We start from the raw sequence: 23347 nt of genomic DNA, 5'->3' as shown, positions 1-23347 counted from the left end.
TCTTTCTATAGTGGTTTATACACTAGTAATTATAAAAAGTTATTGATACAACTTTTTAAAACAGTATTTTTACACAAAAAATATTTCTTTAAGCAAGTAATATGTTAAAAAACATTTTTAAAAGTATAATTTTATTAAAAAATAAAAACTTCTTTTATTTAAAACAAATTATCAACTTTTCAATTAAAAAAGATATTTATATTTTTCTATATTATTTTTCATGATGAAATATCTTCTTTTAAAAAGATATAAAAAATTTGAAGTCAATCAGAACTAAGTCTAATCAATCATTGATGCAATTTTCTTTTTTAGTGTATTTAATTTCTTTTCTGTAACTTCCTCAACTTCTTGTTTACTCATTATTTTATTCTTTGGAATGTTAATACTTAATTGCAATGTTCTTTGAAAATAAAAATATGTTCATTGGATTAAATGTTTTGAGTTAATTTGTCCGAGTTGAATTGAGGTAGCAACATCGAATAACCAAAATATGAAACATGTAACATCCTAGAGACCTAAATCTATTTTATTTTCTTAAAGAAGGATTTAAACTAACATGTACTTTGTACATGTCAAAAGTTATTAGTAGTAAAAAATTTTAACTTATTATTTTAATAAATACATAGCATATATATTTAAAATTAAAATTTGTGTTTTTTATAAAAACCTTTCTCAATTTATAACATTACATAGGCTTTAAAAACACACAATATTAGATAAATCCTCGAAAGAAATAGATATATGGTATATAAATGATATAAATAGATTTTTTTCTTTTAAGCCATAAGCCCATAACACGTATCGAATTATATAGATATGGTTAAGATATGGATGAAAAATCAAAGAAAGATGCACTCATTTGAGGATATTAGTTAAAAGTGGTAAAAGAAAAAATTACACTTTCACTGCATTAGAATTAGATGCATAAAAAAATAAAATACTAATATTTAATGTGTAATTTCTATTAAAAAAAGAATCCACTGGTAATATTCTTGGAAAAATCCTTAATTAATTTCATAAAGTAAAAGCTTGTGATTAACGAACTGAGCTTTTGTTAAAGTACTGACTGATGATCCAACACAGGCAACCATCACAAGAAGAGAGCTCCTCATGTGCTGCTACCTGCTAGTGGTAATGGGTTTTATTCGTTCATATTGTTGGCCAAAACATGTGCAGTGTCACCATTCACACATGTAGCAGCTAACGAAATCTATCAGCCCAGATAGAAGGCTCCCTTTAGATATTGGCAGACAAAGAAAAGGAACTAATATCCTCTTCAATGATTTATTTAACTGACTCGGATAAGAATTGTTACAAGTTACAGATCCATACAGCCAGAAATACCATATGGATCAAATCCAAAACCAACCCAAATCAAAAGGGAAAAGGAAAATTGAAAAAACAATAGGTTAAGAATTAAAAGTCAAGTCAAGTCAAGACAGTGACACAGATCATACACAATCACCCTTATGAACATCAAATTGAAAATCCCCAAAAAAGCAAGTTCCTTGACAAGGCGAAAGTAGCCTATATGACCATATATTGTCTCATACTTCTTTAGCTACAAGAGAATGACCTTCACACATGGTTAAAGCTCAGTCTTGCTTTAACTCCATCTTCAACAAAGAGGACATTCCTGAAAGCAACACAGTGTCTAATAACATCTTGTTCATTTTTTAGACGCATTCAGGGATGCACATAGCAACGAAAATAAAACAACAATTGCGGAAATAAAATGAAAATTACTAACTTGTAGCTTTATTTACACAAACAGAGAGACCAATAGCTGCTCAGAACACACCACCAGACATGGAAGGAATGTCATCAAAGCTCCACAGGTTCATCAGGTTTTCACCATTCTGAGTGGTGTCTCCAGCTAGCAAAGATTCCAATGAAGTATCATCCCAGCTCCCTTCAAGAAAAGGCATCTGAAAGAATTTCAAATCGGATTCAATATCCACAAGCTCCTCAGACAGTGTCTTTGAAGAATCATCTTTCATAGGTACCACATCCTGTGAGATAGACTGCAGATTTTTCTGTTGGTTAGCATCTTGCTCAAAAGGAGATTCCCCTTCCAGAGCAGCAGAAAGCATGGATGAGATCTCGGGAGTCTTTGGGGCCTGTTCACCCCAGCGAAGATCTGAATAATCAAATGTATTACTCCCCTGATCCGAGCTGAAGTAAAGGGTCACATCATCAGGTGAGGTAAGGGATGTAAAACCATTTCCACCCTCAGGAATGGAGTCCATGTTAGCAGTCTGGTTAACCAGTGGTTTCTGTTCAAACCCATCCAGAGGACCATAGTTCTCCATATTGTTACCAACACTGAATTTATGACTCAGATTGGGCTGAACAGCATTCAGATTTGGCCTGGCACGTTTCGGAGGAGTGCGTGGTGCCTCTTCAGGGAAATTCACCTTGGCTTTCTTGCCACGAATCCTCCGTGCTTCAGCATCATAAGCTCTGGCAGCCTCTTCAGCAGTGCTGAAGGTTCCTAGCCAGACACGAACACCCTTTCTTGGATCACGGATCTCAGCCGCCCATTTCCCCCAAGGACGCTGACGGATTCCCCTGTACTGATTCTTCCTCTTTCTCTTTGCAGACTTCTCAGATTGTGCTTTGACCGCAGATTTTCCAGCTGGAGGTCCATCAGTATAAAAAGGGTCGGTTAAGGATAATCAACACTCAGAAACAGGTAAAAGAATTATATAATTACACACAACCAAATGATCATTTTCTTAATGATTTCCAGAAACCATTTGAGGACATTAAACTAGAAGTTGACACTGGGTTACAAGGAAATCAGCAACATATACATAAGCAAAAAGGCTAAGATCGATAGCATCATGAAATTGAGCATCATTCATACACCAATACAACCAAAAATAATTATTCCCACAGGATTCATAAAGTTAGCCCCAAACTCAAAATCAGTTGAAAAAAGCCCGGATTCTTGTATAAATGATGGTCAAAACAACCAGAAAAGCAGAAAAATTAGTGCGCACAATTTTTGTAAACCCATAAAGAGATTATTCCAGAAAACAACACAAGATCAGTTAAAGTTAAAACCCTAAATCTGTCTCGCAGATCTAAAACTAGATAAATCCGGCGCTAATTATCAACTTCACAGAAATTTAAAAAAAAAAAGAGCACAGATCAGAAAATTATTAGACAGAAATTTTAAAAATAATATGAATTCAATAGAATAATAAGTTATTGAAAAAAAAAACAAAAAGAAAAAAATATCAGTCAAAATCAGTGAAGAGTGATAAAATTATGAAAAGAGATCTAGAGAGAGATGCCACCACGGGATATGGACTTGGGAGCTTTGGCGGCGGCGAAAGCAAAGGGCTTGGCATCATCCTCATCGTCGTCAATGTCGATGTCGGAGTCGTCCTTGAATTCCCTGAAATCGGCCTCGAAATCATCGTCGAGGTCGATTACCGCTGCCTTCGGCACGCGCTTCCCTGAGCTGCCTTTCTTCAGGTCAGGCCACAGGTACTCCGCGGTGAGCCGGCGAGACCTAGCTGTCACCGCCGCCGCCGCCGGAATGAAGTCGGAGATAATAGCACCTCCACACATCTCACTGGCCGATCAGATTATTTTGAAGGACAAAAAGCTCAAACTTTGTTAGAACGAAGCACAGGTCAGGTCAGAGCTCACAACAATGGCTTTTCCTTTGGTTGAACGAATACTTTGACAAAAATGAAGGCTTTTCTTTTCTTTTCTCCCTTTTTCCTTCTCAATTAATATCTCAGGGTTTTTTATTTTATACTAATAATAATAATAATAATTAATTACGACTTATGAGTTTGATGAGGAAGTGGGAAGTTTATTTATTAATATATTCTTTTTGAGAAATGGGGGAGACTAGTATTTTGCTGTGTTTACTATTATGCCCTTGCTCCACTGCAGATTTACGAGTGCCACCATACGACGGCGCTGGTCCTATTCAACAAACGTGTTTCATCTTTCATTTTCGCGTTGTTTAGGTTATGGCGAGGCACAGCAAGTCATTTCTTGCCCGGTTCACAAATAAAAGACGAGGGGGATTTTTTATTGCACAGGAAGGATTTTAAAACGTGTTATAAGAATGTGGTATTTGGGATATGTGCTTTAATTAAGGAAAGAGAAAAGTATAAGTAAATAATGAAAATATTAAATAATATAAATAATAGATATATTAGATGTTTATTTTATTAGTGTACAAATAATTATTTTAATATTAAAATTTAGAGAATTAAATTAGAGATGTAATGTATTTTTATTTGATTGGTAGTCGTTCAAAGTCATTGTCCCCCTAACATTCTCCGAAAAATTAATTACAAAAACACCATATATAATTATATATTACATGTAATGTTACAACTCTTACTAATAACAAAAAAATAAAAAATAAAACTTTGAGCATAGTGTTTCATTTATCAAAAAAGATTTTACTAATTTATGTCTTAAAATTTTAAAAGTACCGTAAAAAAATATTTGACAAAAAATTATTAAAAAAATAATTTTTTTATATTTTCAATATATTAATACATTAACTAAATTCTATCAGAAAATATAAAGAACATTGTACATTAATAAGAGATGGATTCAAAAAATTTTAATAATATACTAAAATAATAAAACAATTAGTATCAATATATTTGGTATCTAAAGTTTAAATTTGATTAACACATAAAAAATTATATTAATTTAAAAATATTTTTTTATGTATATTTTGTCAATGTTGCATATGTTTATTATTAATATTAACACTTCGTTAAACATTTTTGTACTTGTCAATTCGTATTTTATTAATTATTTTTATAATTTTTTTGTCTTATCTTAAAAAGTTATAAGGTATGAAGTACTGACATTTTGATGAGTTGCCGTGTTCGCATGTCGATATATTTTGGACACGACATTTATCAAACTCACCGACACTCATCCGATATGCGTGTTTGCTGTGTCTAAATTTTTCTCCAGATACGCTTGAACACACCTAAGTACCATCACGTATCAACATCTCCAATTTTATTCTTAACATATATTCTTGAAATAAATTTAGATATACTATATATTATTATTTATTAAAATAAATAATATTTTAAATACTTGATATAATTAAAATAAGACATTAAAAATAATTTAAAAAATTAATTTATATTTTAATATCAATAAAATATTAAAATATCATTACGATTTATTTAAAAAATATTTTATATTTTATATGTATGCATGTCCCGTATCTTATAAGATTTTAAAATTTGTGCGTCGGCGTATCCCGTATTATGTCGTGTCTCGTGTCCGTGTTCATATATAATAGGTTATAAGTGAAAAATTATTAAATAAAAATAATTCGACCACTAATTACCAGCCAGACCCAATAACTAATAATCATAAATAAAATTGTCCTAATAACCTAATGTGCCATGACAAAAAAAAAAAATTTTAATGTGCAAATAAAATAATCTCTTCATGCGCACTGCAAGACTTTGTTTAGCGACATCTGTGTATGCCTTGCTAGAGAGTATATCAGGTTCAAATCCTAACTATGACTAAAAATGGTTATATGAAACCCATGCGGAGAGAAGAATGTCTGAATGTGTGTGTGTTTGAGTGTAAGACCAAAAAACAAAAATTTCCTCATGCCTATTCTTCAAACACGCCGTAACACATTATTCTAAGGTGAATGGTTACCTAAAAATGTTGTCTATTTACTAAAAAATTAAAAAATAATATTTAATTTAAAAAATATAACAATAAATAATTTTTAAAAAATCAAAATTTATTAAAAAAATAAATTAGATAAAATTTAAGCACTAATTCATAAATCGGCCCAATCCTAATACCGTTAATTCCCGACGCCCTCAAACCCAACATAACACAGCAGCAGTTACACTTACCCTAATCCTATAATCATTTGTACTTCATTCTATCTCTCCCTTCTATCCCTCCCTTCTATTCCTCCCTTCCTCATTTTCTACCATGTTTTCTTTTTTTCGAACAACAAGAGCCTATTTTTCACTATGTTATCATATTTTCTACAGTGGTGTTTATCTCCTTTCAGATGGAGATTGCGGCTGGGACTACAGTTGGTGGAGAAGAACACGACGAGCGTAGCTAGAGTGGTACGGGACGACAACTCTGGAGTAGGGGACAACAACTGGATTTTCTTGAGTCTTCTTTTTTAAGTTTGAATTGTTTGACACTGAACTACTAAATCGTAAAGAAGAGGAAGAAATTAGAGTTTCTTTTGTTTTCTTTCTCTAATTTCTATTCTTTTTCCAACTTGGTTCAACTGACCAATTTTTAGTTTGGTTCGTCATCTCTATTTTCCAACAATTTGTCATATAGATGGAACAACTATCTTTAACGATTTTTTATTTGATCAATCTGATTTTTAGAATATTCGTCGTACTGTTCTTAAATATTCTTGATTTAATTATCTAACAATAGATTTTTGAATTAATTTTATTATAAAATAGTAATTTTAATTGAATCACGGTTGAATCAATTGAACTAATATATTTATAAGATAAATTATATGATAAAAATTTAAATTTATAAATTTTTTTATAAAATAAAAAAAATAAAATCTATATTTTAAATAATAATAAAATAATTATAAATAATTATAAAAAAATTTATACTCTTTCTATACAACTTTAATATATATAATAAAGTATCCCTTATTATATCATATCGGTTTGATAATCAATCTGGCTTGTAAAATCTTGCAAAAATATGTATTTTTCTATTATTATATAAACTAAAAAAATTTCTCGCGCCCAAATGATGACAAGTTCGTGTCTCCTACCATTTTTGAAAAATCATCTCCCACCTGTCTCTATCTCTCTCTCTCACATCTTGCCAGCTCTTTCACTTTCAATTAATTTCATTTTCAATTCCTAGTTTTATTTTAATTTTTAATGTGTGAGTCTGACTCCCTACACATACCGTGTATAGGCACTTACGTAGTGATACCAAGATGGGTGGTATCCATGTTCTCAATACCCTAACAATATTAATGAGATCTAAGAGAAATACATTTGTCAGCAGAAAGGCGCAATGAGGGTCACCTAACCCCTCACATAACCACGGGAATTCTTGTCTTGTTTGTCATTATCAGCCTGTCCACTCTCAAGAAATTTTTGGTTCACAATCTTGTGCGCTGCAAAGATACAATAAAACACTACCATTTCTGTGCATATGCGCTCACCAAATCTTTCATAGAATATGATTTAGTAACTAGTAATTAGCAATGAGCTAAAAGAAAACCCAACTGGTGGTCACATGGGACATGGATATGGATAGTTCCATCATCCTTGTCTTTCAACAAGCATCATTCTTAATTTTACAAGAAATTAAAGTTCTTAAAACAAAAATCCTTGATAAAGGGAAGGCATTCTATAATATCTATGATACATGTAGTAGACCTAAGAAGTAAAATTTGTACACCGAAACCTGGAATAAAGAAAAACAAGACTGGCGAGTATTGAAGACTAGAGAGGTTGCTGCATTGTGACAACCAAGGGACTTGTGACAGTGTGCTTGCCATCAAACCAAACAAGGGAACCACTCTTCACACTCGTACTCCCGGGCGAAAGCTTAACTGCCCGGGCTTCCACTCTCACTAGGAAGTTCAATTTCTGACCCAACCTCCTGAAAGAAAGTGTCTCCGGCTCCACTGTGACTGTTATTCCCTCCGGGGCTGCAATGGTCACCTTGTAAACTGAAGTTGGGTCCCCTACATTGGTCACGCTCCTAATGAAGTGCGTTGACATCTGTGTCTTCCCGTGTTGCTGGAACACAGCAGACAGGGATGGGTAATTCAAATTGCCAGCATGACCGGCAATCTTGGCACCGCCGCAGTCGGCACCCTTTCTAGTGACGGTCCTGATATTCTTGGCAGTGTAATTGGAGTTGCACAAGAAGTCCACATAATCATAGGCGGAGATGTCGTAAATCAAGCCAGGGTTCATGGCCTTCTCGGGATGAACATGGCCAGCACCATAGTCGAAAACAGAGGAGGCGTTCCCAGTGGACTCATCCAGCATTGAACCTCCTGTGTTGTCGACGGTGTAAGCAGTGGTCATGAGGGCGGACCTGATGGCGGCGGGGCTCCAATCAGGATGGGCCGCCTTCAGCAGGGCAGCCAAACCAGAAACATGGGGACATGCCATTGAAGTGCCTGAAAGAATGTTGAACTCAGTCCTGCGCTCATCGGAGGCAACCCCAGAAGGGCTAACATTATCGGGCCATGCAGCCAGGATGTTGAGCCCGGGAGCTATCACATCGGGCTTCAGAATCTCAGCGGATTCGGGGTTGGGCCCACGAGCAGAGAAAGATGCCACCACTGGGGCTGGCCTCACTCCAAGCCTTGTACCCTCAAACTCTATTGTGGCTGTGGGTGGTGACCGCGACTGTGACGCCGCTGAGATGTATTTCCTGATGTCGTCGCCTCCGCGAGCACCCACGGAGATGGCGGGGAGGACGTGGCAGTCGGCCACCAAGCCTTCACCATCAAAGACTCCATTGGCCAGTATCATAGCAATGCCTCCTGCCTTCTTGACCACCTCACCTTTGGCTGCTCTGGAGTTGATGCCTCTTTCGCACACCACAATCTTTCCCCTCACCATCTTAGGATCCAAGGAGCCATCCATGCAAAGCGAAGAAGAGTAACCGTCTCCGCCAGCTTCTCCCCCCGCATACATAAGCGGGTACAGCCGCCCCGGAGTGAGACCCGGTCCCCCATACACGCTGACCCCTCTTATTATCTTGCCGTTCCCCAGCCTCACGTTTGCCGGGAAATCTCTGTCTATGGTTCCTGCACCCACCGTGGTCATCCATGGGGCCACATTTGTCACGGTGAGACTGCCGGGGCCGCTGTTTCCGGCGGAAGCAGACACGAACACGCCAGCCTCGGAGGCCCCGAAAGCACCAATGGCAATAACGTCCAGGTAGTAGGGCACCACCACGCCTCCAACACTTAGGGAGACAACGTGGACGCCGTCGGCGACGGCGGCATCGAAAGCTGCGAGAATGTCAGAGTCGAAGCAACCGCCGCTCCAGCAGACCTTGTAGACGGCGAGGCGGGCCTTGGGGGCCATGCCGGCAGCCATTCCCTTGGCGTAGCCGAGCGTGGAGGCAGGGAAAACGTACCTGCCAGCGGCGATGGAGGCGGTGTGGGTGCCATGGCCATCGGAGTCCCTGGGAGAACGGTACTCAAGGGTGTCATTCATCTTGCCGTTGGTGGCCTCGTAGCCGGCGGAGAAGTAGCGAGCCCCAATAATCTTTCGGTTGCACAAGGTGGCGAGGAAGTCCCTTCCAGCGACGCAGCTGCCCTTCCAGTTGGGAGGAACAGGGCCGAGGTCGCGGTCGTTGAAGCTCTCTCTGTCGGGACAGATACCGGTGTCAATGACTCCAATGACGAGATCTGAACCGAAATCCGTCTCCTTGAGGAGGCCGGCCCTGTCGGCAGTTTTGAGGCCCAAGAACTGCGGCGAGCGGGTAGTGTGGAGTTGGCGGACCTGCTCCGGGATCACTGCGACGACGTGGGACAGGGATTCCAGCTTCTGGGCCTCTAAAGGTGAGAGCTTTGCCGAGAAGCCGTGAAAAATAGTGTCGTAAGTGTGAAGGACGGCGGCGGAGGCGTCGGTGATGGTGGTTTCAGCTGCAGTGGCATGGTTGATAATAGAAGCGAGAGAGGACTCGTACCAGTGCTTGTGGGTTGGGAAGATGGAGGGCTTGGCTTCATGGTGGACTTGCACTATGAAGGTACTCTTCTTCTCCGGGGAAGCGGCAGCAAGTGTTGCTGTGACTGTGAGGATGAAAGAGAGGAGGCTGTGACAAGGAGCCATTGGGGCAGCGGTGGGGACTGAGTGGGAAGTAATGGTGAGAGTGTTAAATCAATGAATAATGAATCTGTACTCGTGCCTAGTGTGTAGTGTAGAAACTAGAAAGAGTTATTTCAAGATGGGCCCTTTTTTCCATTACTTTCCAATTTACGATTGGAAAAGTTTTCTTGGCTGCTTCTTCATAAACTAATAATAATGCAACACTGTACCGGGACGGGAGTCGTCTTCTTCTTGTTCCTGTTGCAGGTTTTCAGTTTTCACCACGACATGGTTGGGGTGGGGATTTGCCTTTGAGAAACAAATTCTTAGATGCACTCATTTTTTCTATTCTATTATGTTTGCCATAAATTTTATTTTTCTTTTAATTAAGATTTTACTATCTAATATATTGAACAATAAATAAAATATAACAAAATAAAATAAAATAAAACTAAAATTTGGGTGATATAAGAATAAATGAATATTCTTAGTCTATGTCAATTTTATTTTATTTTAATAATATGAATGAAATTAAAGTTAGTTCTATTTTATTTCTTTTTTAATTTTAAATTAAATGATAACATTAAATTTATAATGCTGAAATAAAAAATAATTAATGGATGAAAACAAAAATACAAAAATTATTTCTCGTATAGAATACACATTGGTATGTTTGTTCAATATTGGAGAGAGATGTGTTTTGCCGCGTTGTGGGTGTTAGGTTTTTAACACGAAGAGAGACATGGTGACAGGCTCCATTAGCAACGTGACAGTTCCCTGACAACACGCGGTGGGCGGGGTGATGTGGTGAGCTAGCAGGCGTAGAAGCTTCCTGGCAACACGCGTTGGACATGTTGCCTGCAAATCAAGCAGACGTTGCGCAGGTTTTAACACCTTCCCTAAGAGCTGCAGCAACACGAGGTGGGCGTGTTGGAGGCTGTCTGCACGCAGGAGATAGCTCCTCCACCCCAGCAAACGCAGCTGAAACTCTATAAGTTGAGCCCCTCAATACCCATTTCATGCATAAGGAGTGCTAGGGGCGCAACTTTTGTGATTTGTAGCTATCAAATAATTATTAATGATAATTTTAATGGTGTAAGATTAGTGTGAGATTTTATCAAATGGCTCACTTTTCTTTCCTTCATGCATTATGTGTAGTGAGCTTTCTATATTGAAGAGAGAAGAAATGAAGTGAGGAAGAAGAAGAAAAGAGTTTAGTGTGTTAAAAAAAATATGAAAAAATTTATTAGTTTATATTTATTTCAAAAAATGGTACGTAATTATACAGCATCCAAAAAATATATTTTTAATTATTTAGATAATTTAATTTATGTAAGTTGATAAATTTTATTTTTTATGTACTTAAATTTTTGTAATTTTTGTTATTGTTAGTATTATATAGAAATATAGTATTGTTATTATTATCTTAGTATTATTTTTTGTATTTTATTAATATTTTCGAATAATATTTTAATTTGTCTAATGTATTCATATTTTATTTTAAATGTGAATATATAAATTTTTTTGTTATAATGGGATTATTTTTCTATACATTTAATAAAGAATTTAAATCTTGATAAATAAATAAATATTTTTATTTTTTGAAAATAAATATGCAAATATTTATTAAATATTTTAATAAATAAATATTATTAAATATTTTATTTATTTTCAAAAATAAAAATTATTTATATTTATTCTAAAAAATAGATATAAATATTTACTTATAATATTTAAATAAATAACTATTTTTTATTTACGATTAGAAATAACAATATTTATATTGATGTAAATTAGTATTATAAATATTTATTTGAAATAATTTTTATTTATTTAAATTAATATTTAGTGAATAAATATATTTTTGAGGAACCAGCCTAATAGGAATTTGATGGTTCGTAAACTGGATCTGCCGCAATCGTGAAAACCGGTGGTAAAAAACTGCTTACGCTCAATAGGATTCTACCATGTTTTTAGGATTGGGGTGATAAGAAAATTCTACCATGTTTTTAGGATTGGGGTGATAAGAGGATTTTACCCCTTGTTAGTTGCTCTGGTTTAATGGTGGAGACAAGAAATATTTAGGATTAGTGTGATTCCCAGATCCAAACATTACTATTAAGATTCTAATTTTTTAATAATATGTGACAGTTTGTGTGGCAGCCGTACAAAGAATTGATCATACCCAACGAGTTACATGGACACTTTGAAGTGCGTGACATCGTTAATCCATTATTATTGTTCAGATGTGTCAAATGGCACCTTGCAAACCGAGTGATACGTCAGTTTGGGTATGCACAACTCCGCCCCCTCCCCCCGACGGTAGCAAAAAACATTCTACCGGCAGAGCATTGCGTCACTCTTCGTGAAGTGCCACATCATGACTGGAGAGTGTTACTTGTGGGATGGGTAGAGGAATGTGGCAACCGCCATAATGTAACACCTTAATATTCGAGTCATAAGTCAATTGATATTACGGTGGTACGACTCTCAGATGGATTTTTAATACATAAATATAAGTATAATTAAAAGGAATATTAACTCGAAAAGCCTGAAAATGAGTGAAAATAAAATCGCAAAGTCATAATACTCTCGTATCGACAACAAAACAAAGATAAAACGTGAACTAAAACGATATAAAGATAAGGCCGTAAAGAAAAACAAGATAAAACAAAACTATATATATATATATATATATATATATATATATATATATATAGCCACTAAAAATACATCAAAACCTCTATAGCCAGGTTTTAAAAGAATACATACTGATGGTAATCAGTAGCTAAGAAAAGAGGGGAGGTTGAATTTTAGCCTCTTTTTGCTGAATATTACTTTCTGACTTTTAAGGAAACTTTAAGAGATATTTCTTCTTTTTGTCTCGTGTTGAATTAAGAGATACTTTTGTTTTGTCTCGTGCCGAATTAAGAGATATTTTTATTTTTGTCTCCTGATAAATAAAAACAGAGAAAGGAGTAGAGAAGAAGAATTAACACCAAATATATCCTGATTCAGTCACTAGGTGCAATGTGATCTACATCCAATCTCTATCACAACAATGATAGAATTTCACTATGTTTTCTCAATATTACAAACACCAATATCTCCGTAGGAACTAGTCATTCCTATCTAGGACAAATCCAAATTCTACACTTCTTTTTCTTTCTGAAGAATTTCTAATTGATGAACCCTTTTAACAAAATCAGCTAGATCAGTTATATGTACATTGAGCAATTTTCGACGCATATAAAATCCTAATCCCATGGCAGCTATCTTCATTACTTCACTTTCAGGAAGTGAAACATAACATCGATTTCGAACATTCTTAAATCGAATCATAAAATCATTCTTAGTACATTTTAAACGTTAACATATAGACTGATTTACCAAAAATATAGACTGATTTACCAAATTTTTGGTCGAATTGGTCCATTTCAATTTTTTTAACTATTGATCGAAATTCAAATTTTATTAAATTATAAATTACTTTAATAAAACATTGTTGCTAATTATTTACTTGCAATTTTCCAATTGAAAATATTGTTTATTAATAAGAGTTAATTATCAATAGTATCTAAAAATTCAAGTACTCACAAAATGATACATTAACGATGTTATTGACAAAATAACCTCTAAAAAATTATTAGCTTTTGTGACAAAACAACCTCTAAAAAATTATTAATTTTGACAAATGCGACTAACTTCTTTTCTTTCTCTGATCTTTTTTAATGTATAGCTCTTCTTTTCTTTCTCTGTTTTCCCTTCTCTTTCTCTGATCTTTTTTACTTTGGATCTGTTGTGATTGTGTCAAGCAGAGGAAGAAGATATTTCTTAAAAGAATAGCTTTAATTGTTGAAGCTTTTTAAATTATAAAACTTATGGAGGCTTTTTTTATAAATAATTGTTGGATTTTTTTATGAAAAATGCTAAAAAAATCATCACAATTTATTGTTTTTGTTCATTAATTAGTCATTAACTTAATTCTTTTAATCTAATTTTCTTAATTTAATAATCTAACAACATATTTTATTTCATACTTTTAAACATTAATAGCCACCTGATGACCAAAAACAATAAATTCTGATGACTCTAACATTTTTCATTTTTTATAATTATTATAATTGTAGTTGACAGTTAGTCACTTCTATCAAAATTAATAATCTTTTAGGGACTATTTTGTCAACATCTTTCAAGTACTAATCTTTCATGTATTGTTTTGGTAATTAACTCTTAAAAATAAGTGCTAGCTCATTTGATCAATTAAGCATGATTAGCAGCCAGTGTATAATACTAATACATAGGTGGAGGTAAAATAATAATTACCTAGAGTACCCAACATAGAGTAGGGATAAAACAATAAGAAATATAAATCAAATCAGTCTTATCGAATATTAGTAAAGATATTTGGAATCAAAGAACAAGAGGGGAAGAAGCTAACCAAACTTACATTGACATGTGATAAGCCGACCCCGAAGCCCTCTTTTGTCAGTGTTTGTAATTTGTACCTAATCACTATCAGCACCTGCTCATAGCCATTAACATGTTTGTTTCATGGTAAATTATATGGTAAAGATGTAAGTTTACAGATTTTTTCTTTAACAGGATGAAAGAGAGATGGATAAAGATAGGACTCACATTTTGAATAATAATAAAATAATAAAAAATATTTTAAACTCTCTCTCTATACCACTTCAATCTGTACACTAGAGTGTCCCTTGTTTTATACGTGAACACTAAGTATACACAGTCCATGAGCAGTGCTGCTACTTGCTACCAGGCCAATTCATGAAATTTTGTAACAATTGCCAAAGTTAACAATTAGAAGGGGAATAAGCAATGATGCCAGGTTAACAGATAAGTATTGCCTGATTATAAGAAAAAAACTATCCCTAATTAGTTAAAAGACACACACGTACTCGTGTGAAAAACAAAAATCCATTATCTTGAATTGAGGCTAACAGATTCAAAGAATAGTTATAAAATAATTACATATATATGGATGACTATAAGTATAACTGGATCAGCTCATCACTAACAACTGATGGAGTAAGAACACCTAAATCTGTGAAAAGCAGAGTCAGATATTGAGGAGGGGTGTAATCCCTGGCAGACCTTTCAACTTCAACCTTGGATGGAATTGGTACACCAAAATCAATAGGGCGCAAGGCAGGAGCCAAGTCTTTCTGGTCTAGAGGGTAGAGACGAGCAAACTGCAAAGCAACACAAAGAAAAACTTGTAAACACCGAAAGACAATACCGCTCCTAATTCAACATCTGAAACAATTTTGTTATCATGCAAAACACCTTATAGCTTTCAGCAGCAACATAAACTGGCTTATTCATACTATTTGCAACCAATGCGATTTGATATGTCCCCATCATGTTAATTATGCCGCCACTTTCAACAACACCATCTGCACCCACAAAAACCATGTCCACCTCGTCCATAGTATACGCAACAGCAGAGTCTATTACAAGTTTCACAGGAACGTCAAGCTTTGCCAGCTCATTTGACAACCGTAATCCTGTTCGATCCGGTCTTCCCTCTGTGGTCCCAAGCACAAAAGGTTTGAAGTTCAGATCACAAATTTCTATAATGACCAAACTAGAGATGCAGGGTTCACAGGCATTAATCAAGGGATATGGTGGAAAAAATTGAAACCGAAATTTTGCAAAAAATCAACATTCAAAAACCAACCTTTATCCTACTAAGTGCAATGTTTATGTGTTCAATGAATGACAGTGGAGTGACTATCAAAAACCAAACAATCAGGCAACCGCAATACATTTGAACACAAAGACCTTTTTCTACTGGCTCCGGGTAAAGATTTCAAATTTAAGAGCTCAATTATGAATGCCCTGGCTTGTGAGTTGGAAGTAAATCTATATATCAATATATAAACAAAAAGAAAGAGAGTAAGAGGGTAAAATACCTGTGCAGAAGACTCTAAATAGCTTTTTATTTTGTGCTGCCAGTTTTAGAACTTCAAAGACAACCCTGGAAAACCCATGGACTAAAATGGTACAGCCATCAAATATAAACTCTTGACTCAACATGGCAATAATTTTCCTGGACTGCAAAACAAACAAGTTGGTGAGTGAGTAATTGAAACTAAAGAGGGTACAGCTGATCGATCTTGATAAGTTGCATTAAGATTAATGAATAAACTAAAACCTTGTAGGAGATTTCGCCAAACTTCTCAGCGCGCTCGATTAGGCGAGACTTGGCTGAATTAAAATCTTCATACTCCAAAGCAGAGGTCCTCGTCACATACCGCATAAACAAATCACAGCCAGCAGTCAAGGAGATTGAAGTCGTATCCCAAGCCTGTAAAGTAAAGCCAGCTTAATAAGGAGACATTCATTCAAGAAATCCAACCATTTTTGAAAGAAAGAGAGTGAATTGAAATTACTTTGAGAGAGTCGGAGGCCTTCTTGAGCTCGATTTCGAGCTGCATCATGGTGGAGGCCTGGCTGGACCTGATGACGGCGGCCAGGGCGCGAATGGCGGCGACGGCCTCAGCCAAATCGGGCTGTCTACGCCAGTTGTTGAAGACGTCGATAACGCTGAAGGGCTTGTCGGGATCAGCGGTGGAGGTGGATTGAGGGGGGTCGTGGGCAACGGCGGCGGCAGCCTGGGCCTGGGCGAGCCAGTCGCTGGTAACGACGGCGTGGTGGGCGGCCCTTGTCTGGTAGTAGGCGGAGATGTTAGGGTTGTGGTCGGTGGGCAATCCCATTGCGGAGGAGGATTCAGTGGGTGGAGGAGGAGTAACGGTGGACGATGTGTCCGGCCTCAGAGCCGCGTCGTTCTGCTGCCTGTCTAGTATGAATGATGCGGATCTCCACCACATTTATGCCTCTTTTCTCTTCTCTCTTAATCGCCGATATTCTCGTTCCAATTCGAATTACAAGAGAAACTATGCACAGCACAAAAACAACTCACAACCATACGAGTGGTGGTTAACACTGTATGTATACAGATGCAAATTATAGAACGTCTTCTTCGGAAAAATAATTGAAAGTGATCCTGAGTCTTGTAAAATTAGGGTTTTGGGGATTCAAGCCAAGATAGTGGGAATTACTGCTAAATTAGGATTTATCAACGACGCGTTTAGTGCAATGAGTTCTCTCAATGCTGTCAACTTAAAAGCTAAAAAATTTAAATATGGAGGTAGAATGAGTGCTATACTTTAATCTGATAATTTTGGGTGTTTTTAAGAATTATGGGAGATACATAAATTGGATCCTTCAATTTGTGTTTAAAAAATTTTAAAAATTTGGAGTACAGAAATCGAACGATCCGAGTTGTTTACCTAAAAATTGGATGATCTAATTTTCGTAACTCTTAAAAATTTCGATTTGTATTCCGTACATTAAATCATCCCATATTTTAGAAAAATACCATAGTAGATCATAATTTAAAAAAAACACCATTATTAATCTAATATTAAAAATAAAAAAGTGTCAACTTAAGTGAATTTGATAATTAAAAGTGGTTAGATAAATTAGTTAAATTATTTATCAATTTTCAACTATTAATTCTACTTGAAATTGACTGCATCTGAGTTTTTACTTATTATTTTTTTAAATTTAAATAAAAAATTTATATAATATACAATTTATAAATTCAATGAATATATTCGAATAAGTTAATCTCCAAAAGGTTAATTATATTGAATTTGAGAATTGTTAAAGCCATCGATTTTTTTCAAAGACAGCATAATTACAAGTTATTTTAAATTCAAAATAAGAAATCTATAATTTACTCATATTTGCACATTAACAATGCATACTGCAAATCACCTATACTACATTAGGTTGAACAACTTATTGATTTTCGTTTAGTTGATATTGGATTTAACTTTTCAAATTGGTAAACAATGATTTAAAAAGATCGAGAATGGAAGTATATCACTTGCATTCTCCATGCCTGATCTTAATGTCACAATAAATTAAAAAAAGAGTGCAGCAGTGAATGCAAGATTGGTGATCATAACACATGTTGGCCTGGGCACATTCACAATTTGTGTTGCTTTTCCTTGCTCATTCATCCTTCCTACATCCCATAAAATATATATTTTCATTTTACAGTATTAAATGGGTGATTCTGTTTCTCTTCTTGATCATTATGCTTTCTCTTTAAAAATGTTAATCGCTAATTTTCATTACTGTGGGTGCTGTGAGTATCTAGTAAGTTAGCTTTTCATTTTATTCTTTTCCTTTCTTTTGTAGCATAGGCTTTGTTGGCCATATATAAAAGACTTATGCTTCGTCTACACTAAAATTAGCTACTACAGCTATGCTGGAATATAAATATACATTGAAAATAAATTAAACCACAAATATATTTATACATAAATACATTGGTGACTGATTTTAGTATACAAAAATAGCACAAATAGCATCTTTGTATATAAAAATATGCATTTGGATAGAAAGATAGCCTTTGTAAATAATGCAAATGCATAAAATATGTATGAGTGCTGTGCTTTTAAGACGCAAAGACAAACAAATTTATTGCAAGTCATGCTCTGCTGTTCCATGAGATATAATTTACAATACTAGTAGGGTAAAGATAGTAGTATACATCAATGACTGAAAAGGAGAGGCAATTAAATTGAGAAAAGAATTGCCATCGATCGAATACATACAAGATGGTAAGATTGAGGTGACTAGCGAAAGGAGTTAAAGCCATTGCAGTTCAAGTCTCTTTTGAGACTCTCAACTGTATCATTGTTCACTTTTTCTTCCTCTTTAGCAATCTGAAGCCATCCTTGTTGGATAACAAGATTCCTGATTTCAGCATCTCTGGACAAATGCAGTCTTAAAGTCATAAAACAATAACAATCAACAAAAAAGACTATAGAGTATCAAATTTTCTAGCTACCTTGGATTTGGAAGGTGATAGCTTGCCTTTGGAATTCTTTGAAAGCATGGTCCTTCATCATACCCTTCACATATTATTTCTCCCCGCTCATCTTCGTAGCAAACTATGCCCTCTGATCTATCCTCGTAAACCTGTTTTCTTTAGAGGTTAGACACATCAATCAATTATCCAAATATACTATTTCTATTTTCTAATTTTTATTTCTGAACCCACATGATAATTGTTTTCTTCTTCTGCTTGGACAAAAATAGAAATAAGGAAAAATTTACGAGGGCAGCAACTTACTTTTGTGTTTTGTGGCTAGAATTTAACCATCAAAAAGAAGATTGATCTCCCACCATTTGATATAATTTCATACCATTAAAAATACTATTGATGGCCAATTGATAATTACAAAACACAAAATTTGCTGGCCCCTAGCACTCCTCAGAGAATAAACATCAAACAGAAAGTAGCGTGTATTGTATTGTATTGTAGTGAAGTGCAGAAAAATAAAAGAAGAACGATGATATTATATTGACCTTGTTTTTAATGGATGCTGTGACTTTTGTGATCCTCACTGCTGGTGCCTTTTTCAGAGGAACAAAGCTGCTCCTGGCCTTCAATTCTTTCTTTGGATATTTGAGAGATGATCCATAATTGCGAAGTGGGATTTGAGTTAAGCAATTAGAGTAAACAGCCATCAATGCAATTTACAAAGAAGAAGAACAGGTATAAGAATAAGAAGAGTAAATTGGTGTTGGGTGGGGCTATGGCTATATAGTAATAGAATAACGATCTCATCACATGATTGAAAGGTTTCTTCTTTATTATTATCATTAATGGTAAGCATCGGTTTTTGTTTTGTTTAGAACTTCATATCATCTAATAAATTCAATTATTGGTGGCTCAGGTCTTATCCGGTTATCTTGATGCCTTAAATTAATATAATATAAAATAAGATTAGTAAAGAGAGTTATGGGGGAATAAAGAATTTGTTTGGGTGAGCTTTTAAAAAAATATTTTTTTCGAGTTATCTTTTTTTAAAATATTTCATGAAAAAGTAAAAATAATTTTATGTTTGAATATTTTATGAAAAAAATCTTTTTATCTATTAATTATATATTTAGATATAATAATATAAAAGTATTTTTTTGTTTATTTATTACATAAAAATATTTTTTTTAAAAAAAAATTAAAAAATATAATTTACAACTTCTTAAAAAAAAATTTTTTTAACAAAATAATGCCATCAAACAAGCACAAAGTGACTATCTCTTACCTCTTGTTGCCAGTGAACTCCAGGTCATGCCTCTGCTTGATAGTGTTTCTCTCCTATAATTTTGTTGCTTGGTCTATTCACCATTTCACTAGTGAAGAAAGACACTGTTGCGGAACGGGAATGTCTCCTTTTTTTTTTCCCCTTCAATTATTTAGTAAACTTGATTTTTTATTATTTAATATTTTTTTCATACATTTTTTACTTAAAAATATAAAATAAGTATTTTATTAAATAATTAAAAGATTAAGAGAATCTATTTTTTATTATTACTTTGTGTGATATAAATTAAAAAAATAATAAAAAAAATAATATAAATCCAGCGTCCACATGATCTAAACAAATTCTAATAAAATGTAAATAATAAGATTACATTCTTATTTAAAATAAAAATGAAAAAGAAGTTTTGATTATAATGATGTCTCCTTTTTATCTTACTAATCATATTTTAGTATTTTATCATTTTAAATACAAATAGATTTAATTATTTTTTATTTTTATAATTTTATTAAATTTGTAGGTCTTTATATTTTTTAATTGGGTTCATAAATCATTTTAACTCTTTTAATCAAGTTTCTACTGTGACAAAAAAAAGTTTGAGTTAATGAAATATTTCATTCTCAAATTAAAAATACCCTGAGTAATTGGTAAAATTCTAAATGTGACTTTTTTTAGAATGACAAAATAATCCTTTTCTCTCTCCCCTCTCTTTTTCATACTTAGACAAAAAAAATTTCCCTCCCTCCCTTCCCAATGGAATTCAACTCAGTCACAAATTCTATTCTCCATGCTCTCTCTTTTTCACTACATTTTATTTATAGCAGGAGGCATAACAAAGAATAACGAGAAAAAAAAAAACAAGTAGAACCAGCTATGTAACTGTTTGAACAAGAATGACATACTGAAAATATGAATAAATGAAAAAATTACATTAATATCAAATGATTCAGGTTTAATTTGGTAAAGTTTTTACTTTTCAAAAATATTTTATAAGAGCTAATTTTTAAAAATAACTTTTTAAAAGTTGTAACATTTATGTTTAGCAAATCAAATTAAAAATCTTTTAATAAACACAAACAACAATAATTGTATTTAGTAAAATAGCTTTTAAAATTTAAAAATACTATAATAGACATAAATGTAAGCATGAAATTTGAAAATTAGTTAACAAATGAGGTTATATTAGACTTTTTAAATTTTGAAAAATACAAGCCAACTTTAAAAAGCTCTATCTTAGTTGCTTTCAAAAATATCTCGATCTTTTAAAAATTGCAATTACAAACACATGATCTTTTTTATTTACCAATCATAAAATGAAGAGCTTGAGCTTTTAAAAAGTAGAATCACCTCTTCAAAAAGTTTTACCAAACCAAGCCTAAGTCATTAAGCCTAATAAAATCATTAACTCGCGAAACTGTCAAATCATGGCATTAAAAGCATACATTAAAGGCAGTAAATGTCTAATAACGGTTACATCGAAAAGATGTAATAAAGGAAAAAAGAAAAAGTAGGTAATACACTGTTCACTCTATCACCTAAAACACTACTAACTTAAGAATCAAAGTGTATTTTAGGTTGTCTTTCCAGCCCGATTCCAACGTTGTCAGATTAGAATCTTCAAATCTTCCTAGCTCATAATCTCACCAAAAGTATGAATATTTGGCGCCATCTGTGGGATCTTGCATTATTGGTTCCATGGTTGACCAAAAAATACAATCAGTAATCAACTCAAACACTCATTTCAATGAACAACAAAATCAAGATGATAGACATAAAACTGATATCTCCCCACCTACCAATCAAGAACTTCAAGTTCCTCCAAAATTAGAAAATCGCGAGGTTCAGAACTTTAGAGTTTGTCATTTTGTTGGTTTAGGGTAAGACTACGTTCGTGCCTTGCAAGAAATGCGCCACAAATGCAAGAGTTAGAACGTCAATTGGAAGAGCGATCATAATCAAGCAATTTCGGTCTCGAAGTCATACAACTAGAGGTCGTAATCATAGTCATGAAAAGAGGACCTCGAAAAGGGCTCACGCGTGATGCCAAGAGGATGATCATCGACATTCTCGCTCTCCTCAAGCGCATAGGAGGGACTCCCTTCGATGTGATGAGGGGCGTCGCAAACTTGAAAGAAAAGGAAGAACTAACTCCCCTTTAGCCTAGTTTTTAAAGGAAACGGACTCCACAAAGGAGTTTGAGTCCTAAAAAAGACAGGGATACTCGGGAGCATGTGATTATGGGTCAAACTCCATTTGTTTCCCATGTCCTCCAGGTTCGCTTGCCTAAGCATTTTGATCAACCAATAGGAGTAGGAGATGTGATCTAGTGTAAGGCTTTTTTAGTAACATTGTTAGGACCAACAATGGCTTAATTCAACACATTGCCTTTTGGATCCATCTCTCTTTTTTTTGCTGATATCAAGACGAAGTTCTTAGCACACTTTACTACAAGAAGAACTTAGGCCAAGCACCCAATATCATTACTTGGTGTAGAGCAAAGAGTGAGTGAGAGTATCCAAAATTACTTGAATTGCTTTAACAAGGCTTTACTAGAGGTTAACACACAAACTCCTAAAATTGTGTACTTTTACTTCATTGCTGGTTTGCTAGAAGGTGATTTTAGAAGACACTTGACTTCGACGGATGTGAAGTCTATGGAAAAAATTAATCAAATCTCCTTGAATATATGCAAGATGAAGACATCTCGAAGGTGGTTTTGACTAAAAGAAAAAAAATCTAATTTCATCACCTAATATGGCTGAAAGTTTGGACAATCCTCAACCCCAAGGTCATCAACACCATAAGTTAGGAAGAAAGACAATAAATGTGATCCTAAAGAATTCAACGGCTTACAATGTGATCTGAAAAGAAAGACAATACATGATCTGTGAGCATTTATTCCAACAAAGTTATGTGATGAAGTCCTAACCTCTGAAGGTCGTGTAGCCACTATCTGAGGAGATTGGATAGCTGTGTTTATACCAATAAAGTAATAAAGTTCTGTGATGAAGTCCTAACCTCTGAAGGTCGTGTAACCACTATCCGAGTAGATCAAATAGTTGTTGTAAAGTACAATAAAGTAAGTTTGACCTTAAGGGATAAAGTCAAATATTTTACTGGAGTATTTTTAGTGGATTTGGACTCCCAAATTTAAGAGAAGCTGAGACCAGAACCCAATAAAAATTTGGAGAGCCTAGTCTAAGATTGCTACTCATGAGTTTTGATTATCATATGGATCTTGACCTTATTGATAAAGTAAGGTTAGCAGCCAATTTAGCTGAACAAGCATTAAGGCAGAGGATTGCAAAGAGATATAATACCAAAGTCAAACTTAGGAGCTTCCAAGTAGGAGACCTGGTACTAAAATAAACTGATGCC

The 23347-nt window shown here is 34.4% G+C and overlaps 4 protein-coding genes across 7 annotated transcripts; all 4 read right to left on the bottom strand.

Moving 5' to 3' along the window:
* Nucleotides 1-1393: 1393 nt before the first annotated feature.
* On the bottom strand, nucleotides 1394-4031 carry LOC112695221 (ethylene-responsive transcription factor RAP2-12). 4 transcript variants are annotated; one of them, XM_025747474.2, is made up of 3 exons: nucleotides 3306-4010; nucleotides 1751-2638; nucleotides 1394-1636 (listed from the first exon to the last, which is right to left on the bottom strand). In XM_025747474.2, exons 1-2 carry the CDS (start codon nucleotides 3580-3582, stop codon nucleotides 1791-1793), a joined length of 1125 nt encoding a protein of 374 aa, XP_025603259.1. In that variant the 5' UTR covers nucleotides 3583-4010; the 3' UTR covers nucleotides 1394-1636; nucleotides 1751-1790. The 4 variants fall into 4 exon arrangements, with proteins under 4 accessions (XP_025603259.1, XP_072052608.1, XP_025603258.1 ...); XM_072196507.1 differs by having other exon boundaries at nucleotides 3309-3817; XM_025747473.2 differs by having other exon boundaries at nucleotides 1394-2638; nucleotides 3306-4031.
* Nucleotides 4032-7183: 3152 nt separating this feature from the next.
* LOC112695220 (subtilisin-like protease SBT1.5) lies at nucleotides 7184-11087 on the bottom strand. The gene has a single exon (XM_025747472.3). The coding sequence runs from the start codon at nucleotides 9843-9845 to the stop codon at nucleotides 7488-7490; it is 2358 nt and encodes a 785-aa protein (XP_025603257.1). The 5' UTR covers nucleotides 9846-11087; the 3' UTR covers nucleotides 7184-7487.
* Nucleotides 11088-14743: 3656 nt separating this feature from the next.
* LOC112695218 (uncharacterized) lies at nucleotides 14744-17880 on the bottom strand. The gene is made up of 5 exons (XM_025747471.3): nucleotides 16238-17880; nucleotides 16000-16152; nucleotides 15758-15899; nucleotides 15129-15370; nucleotides 14744-15034 (listed from the first exon to the last, which is right to left on the bottom strand). Exons 1-5 carry the CDS (start codon nucleotides 16673-16675, stop codon nucleotides 14828-14830), a joined length of 1182 nt encoding a protein of 393 aa, XP_025603256.1. The 5' UTR covers nucleotides 16676-17880; the 3' UTR covers nucleotides 14744-14827.
* A 433-nt stretch (nucleotides 17881-18313) lies between these two features.
* On the bottom strand, nucleotides 18314-19612 carry LOC112695217 (uncharacterized). The gene is made up of 3 exons (XM_025747470.3): nucleotides 19233-19612; nucleotides 18712-18842; nucleotides 18314-18632 (listed from the first exon to the last, which is right to left on the bottom strand). Exons 1-3 carry the CDS (start codon nucleotides 19392-19394, stop codon nucleotides 18497-18499), a joined length of 429 nt encoding a protein of 142 aa, XP_025603255.1. The 5' UTR covers nucleotides 19395-19612; the 3' UTR covers nucleotides 18314-18496.
* Between the last annotated feature and the right edge of the window lie 3735 nt (nucleotides 19613-23347).

Source organism: Arachis hypogaea, chromosome 6 (genome assembly GCF_003086295.3).
Source record: "Arachis hypogaea cultivar Tifrunner chromosome 6, arahy.Tifrunner.gnm2.J5K5, whole genome shotgun sequence".
Taxonomy (NCBI): domain Eukaryota; kingdom Viridiplantae; phylum Streptophyta; class Magnoliopsida; order Fabales; family Fabaceae; genus Arachis; species Arachis hypogaea.
This window is presented reverse-complemented; position numbering and strand designations above follow the sequence as displayed.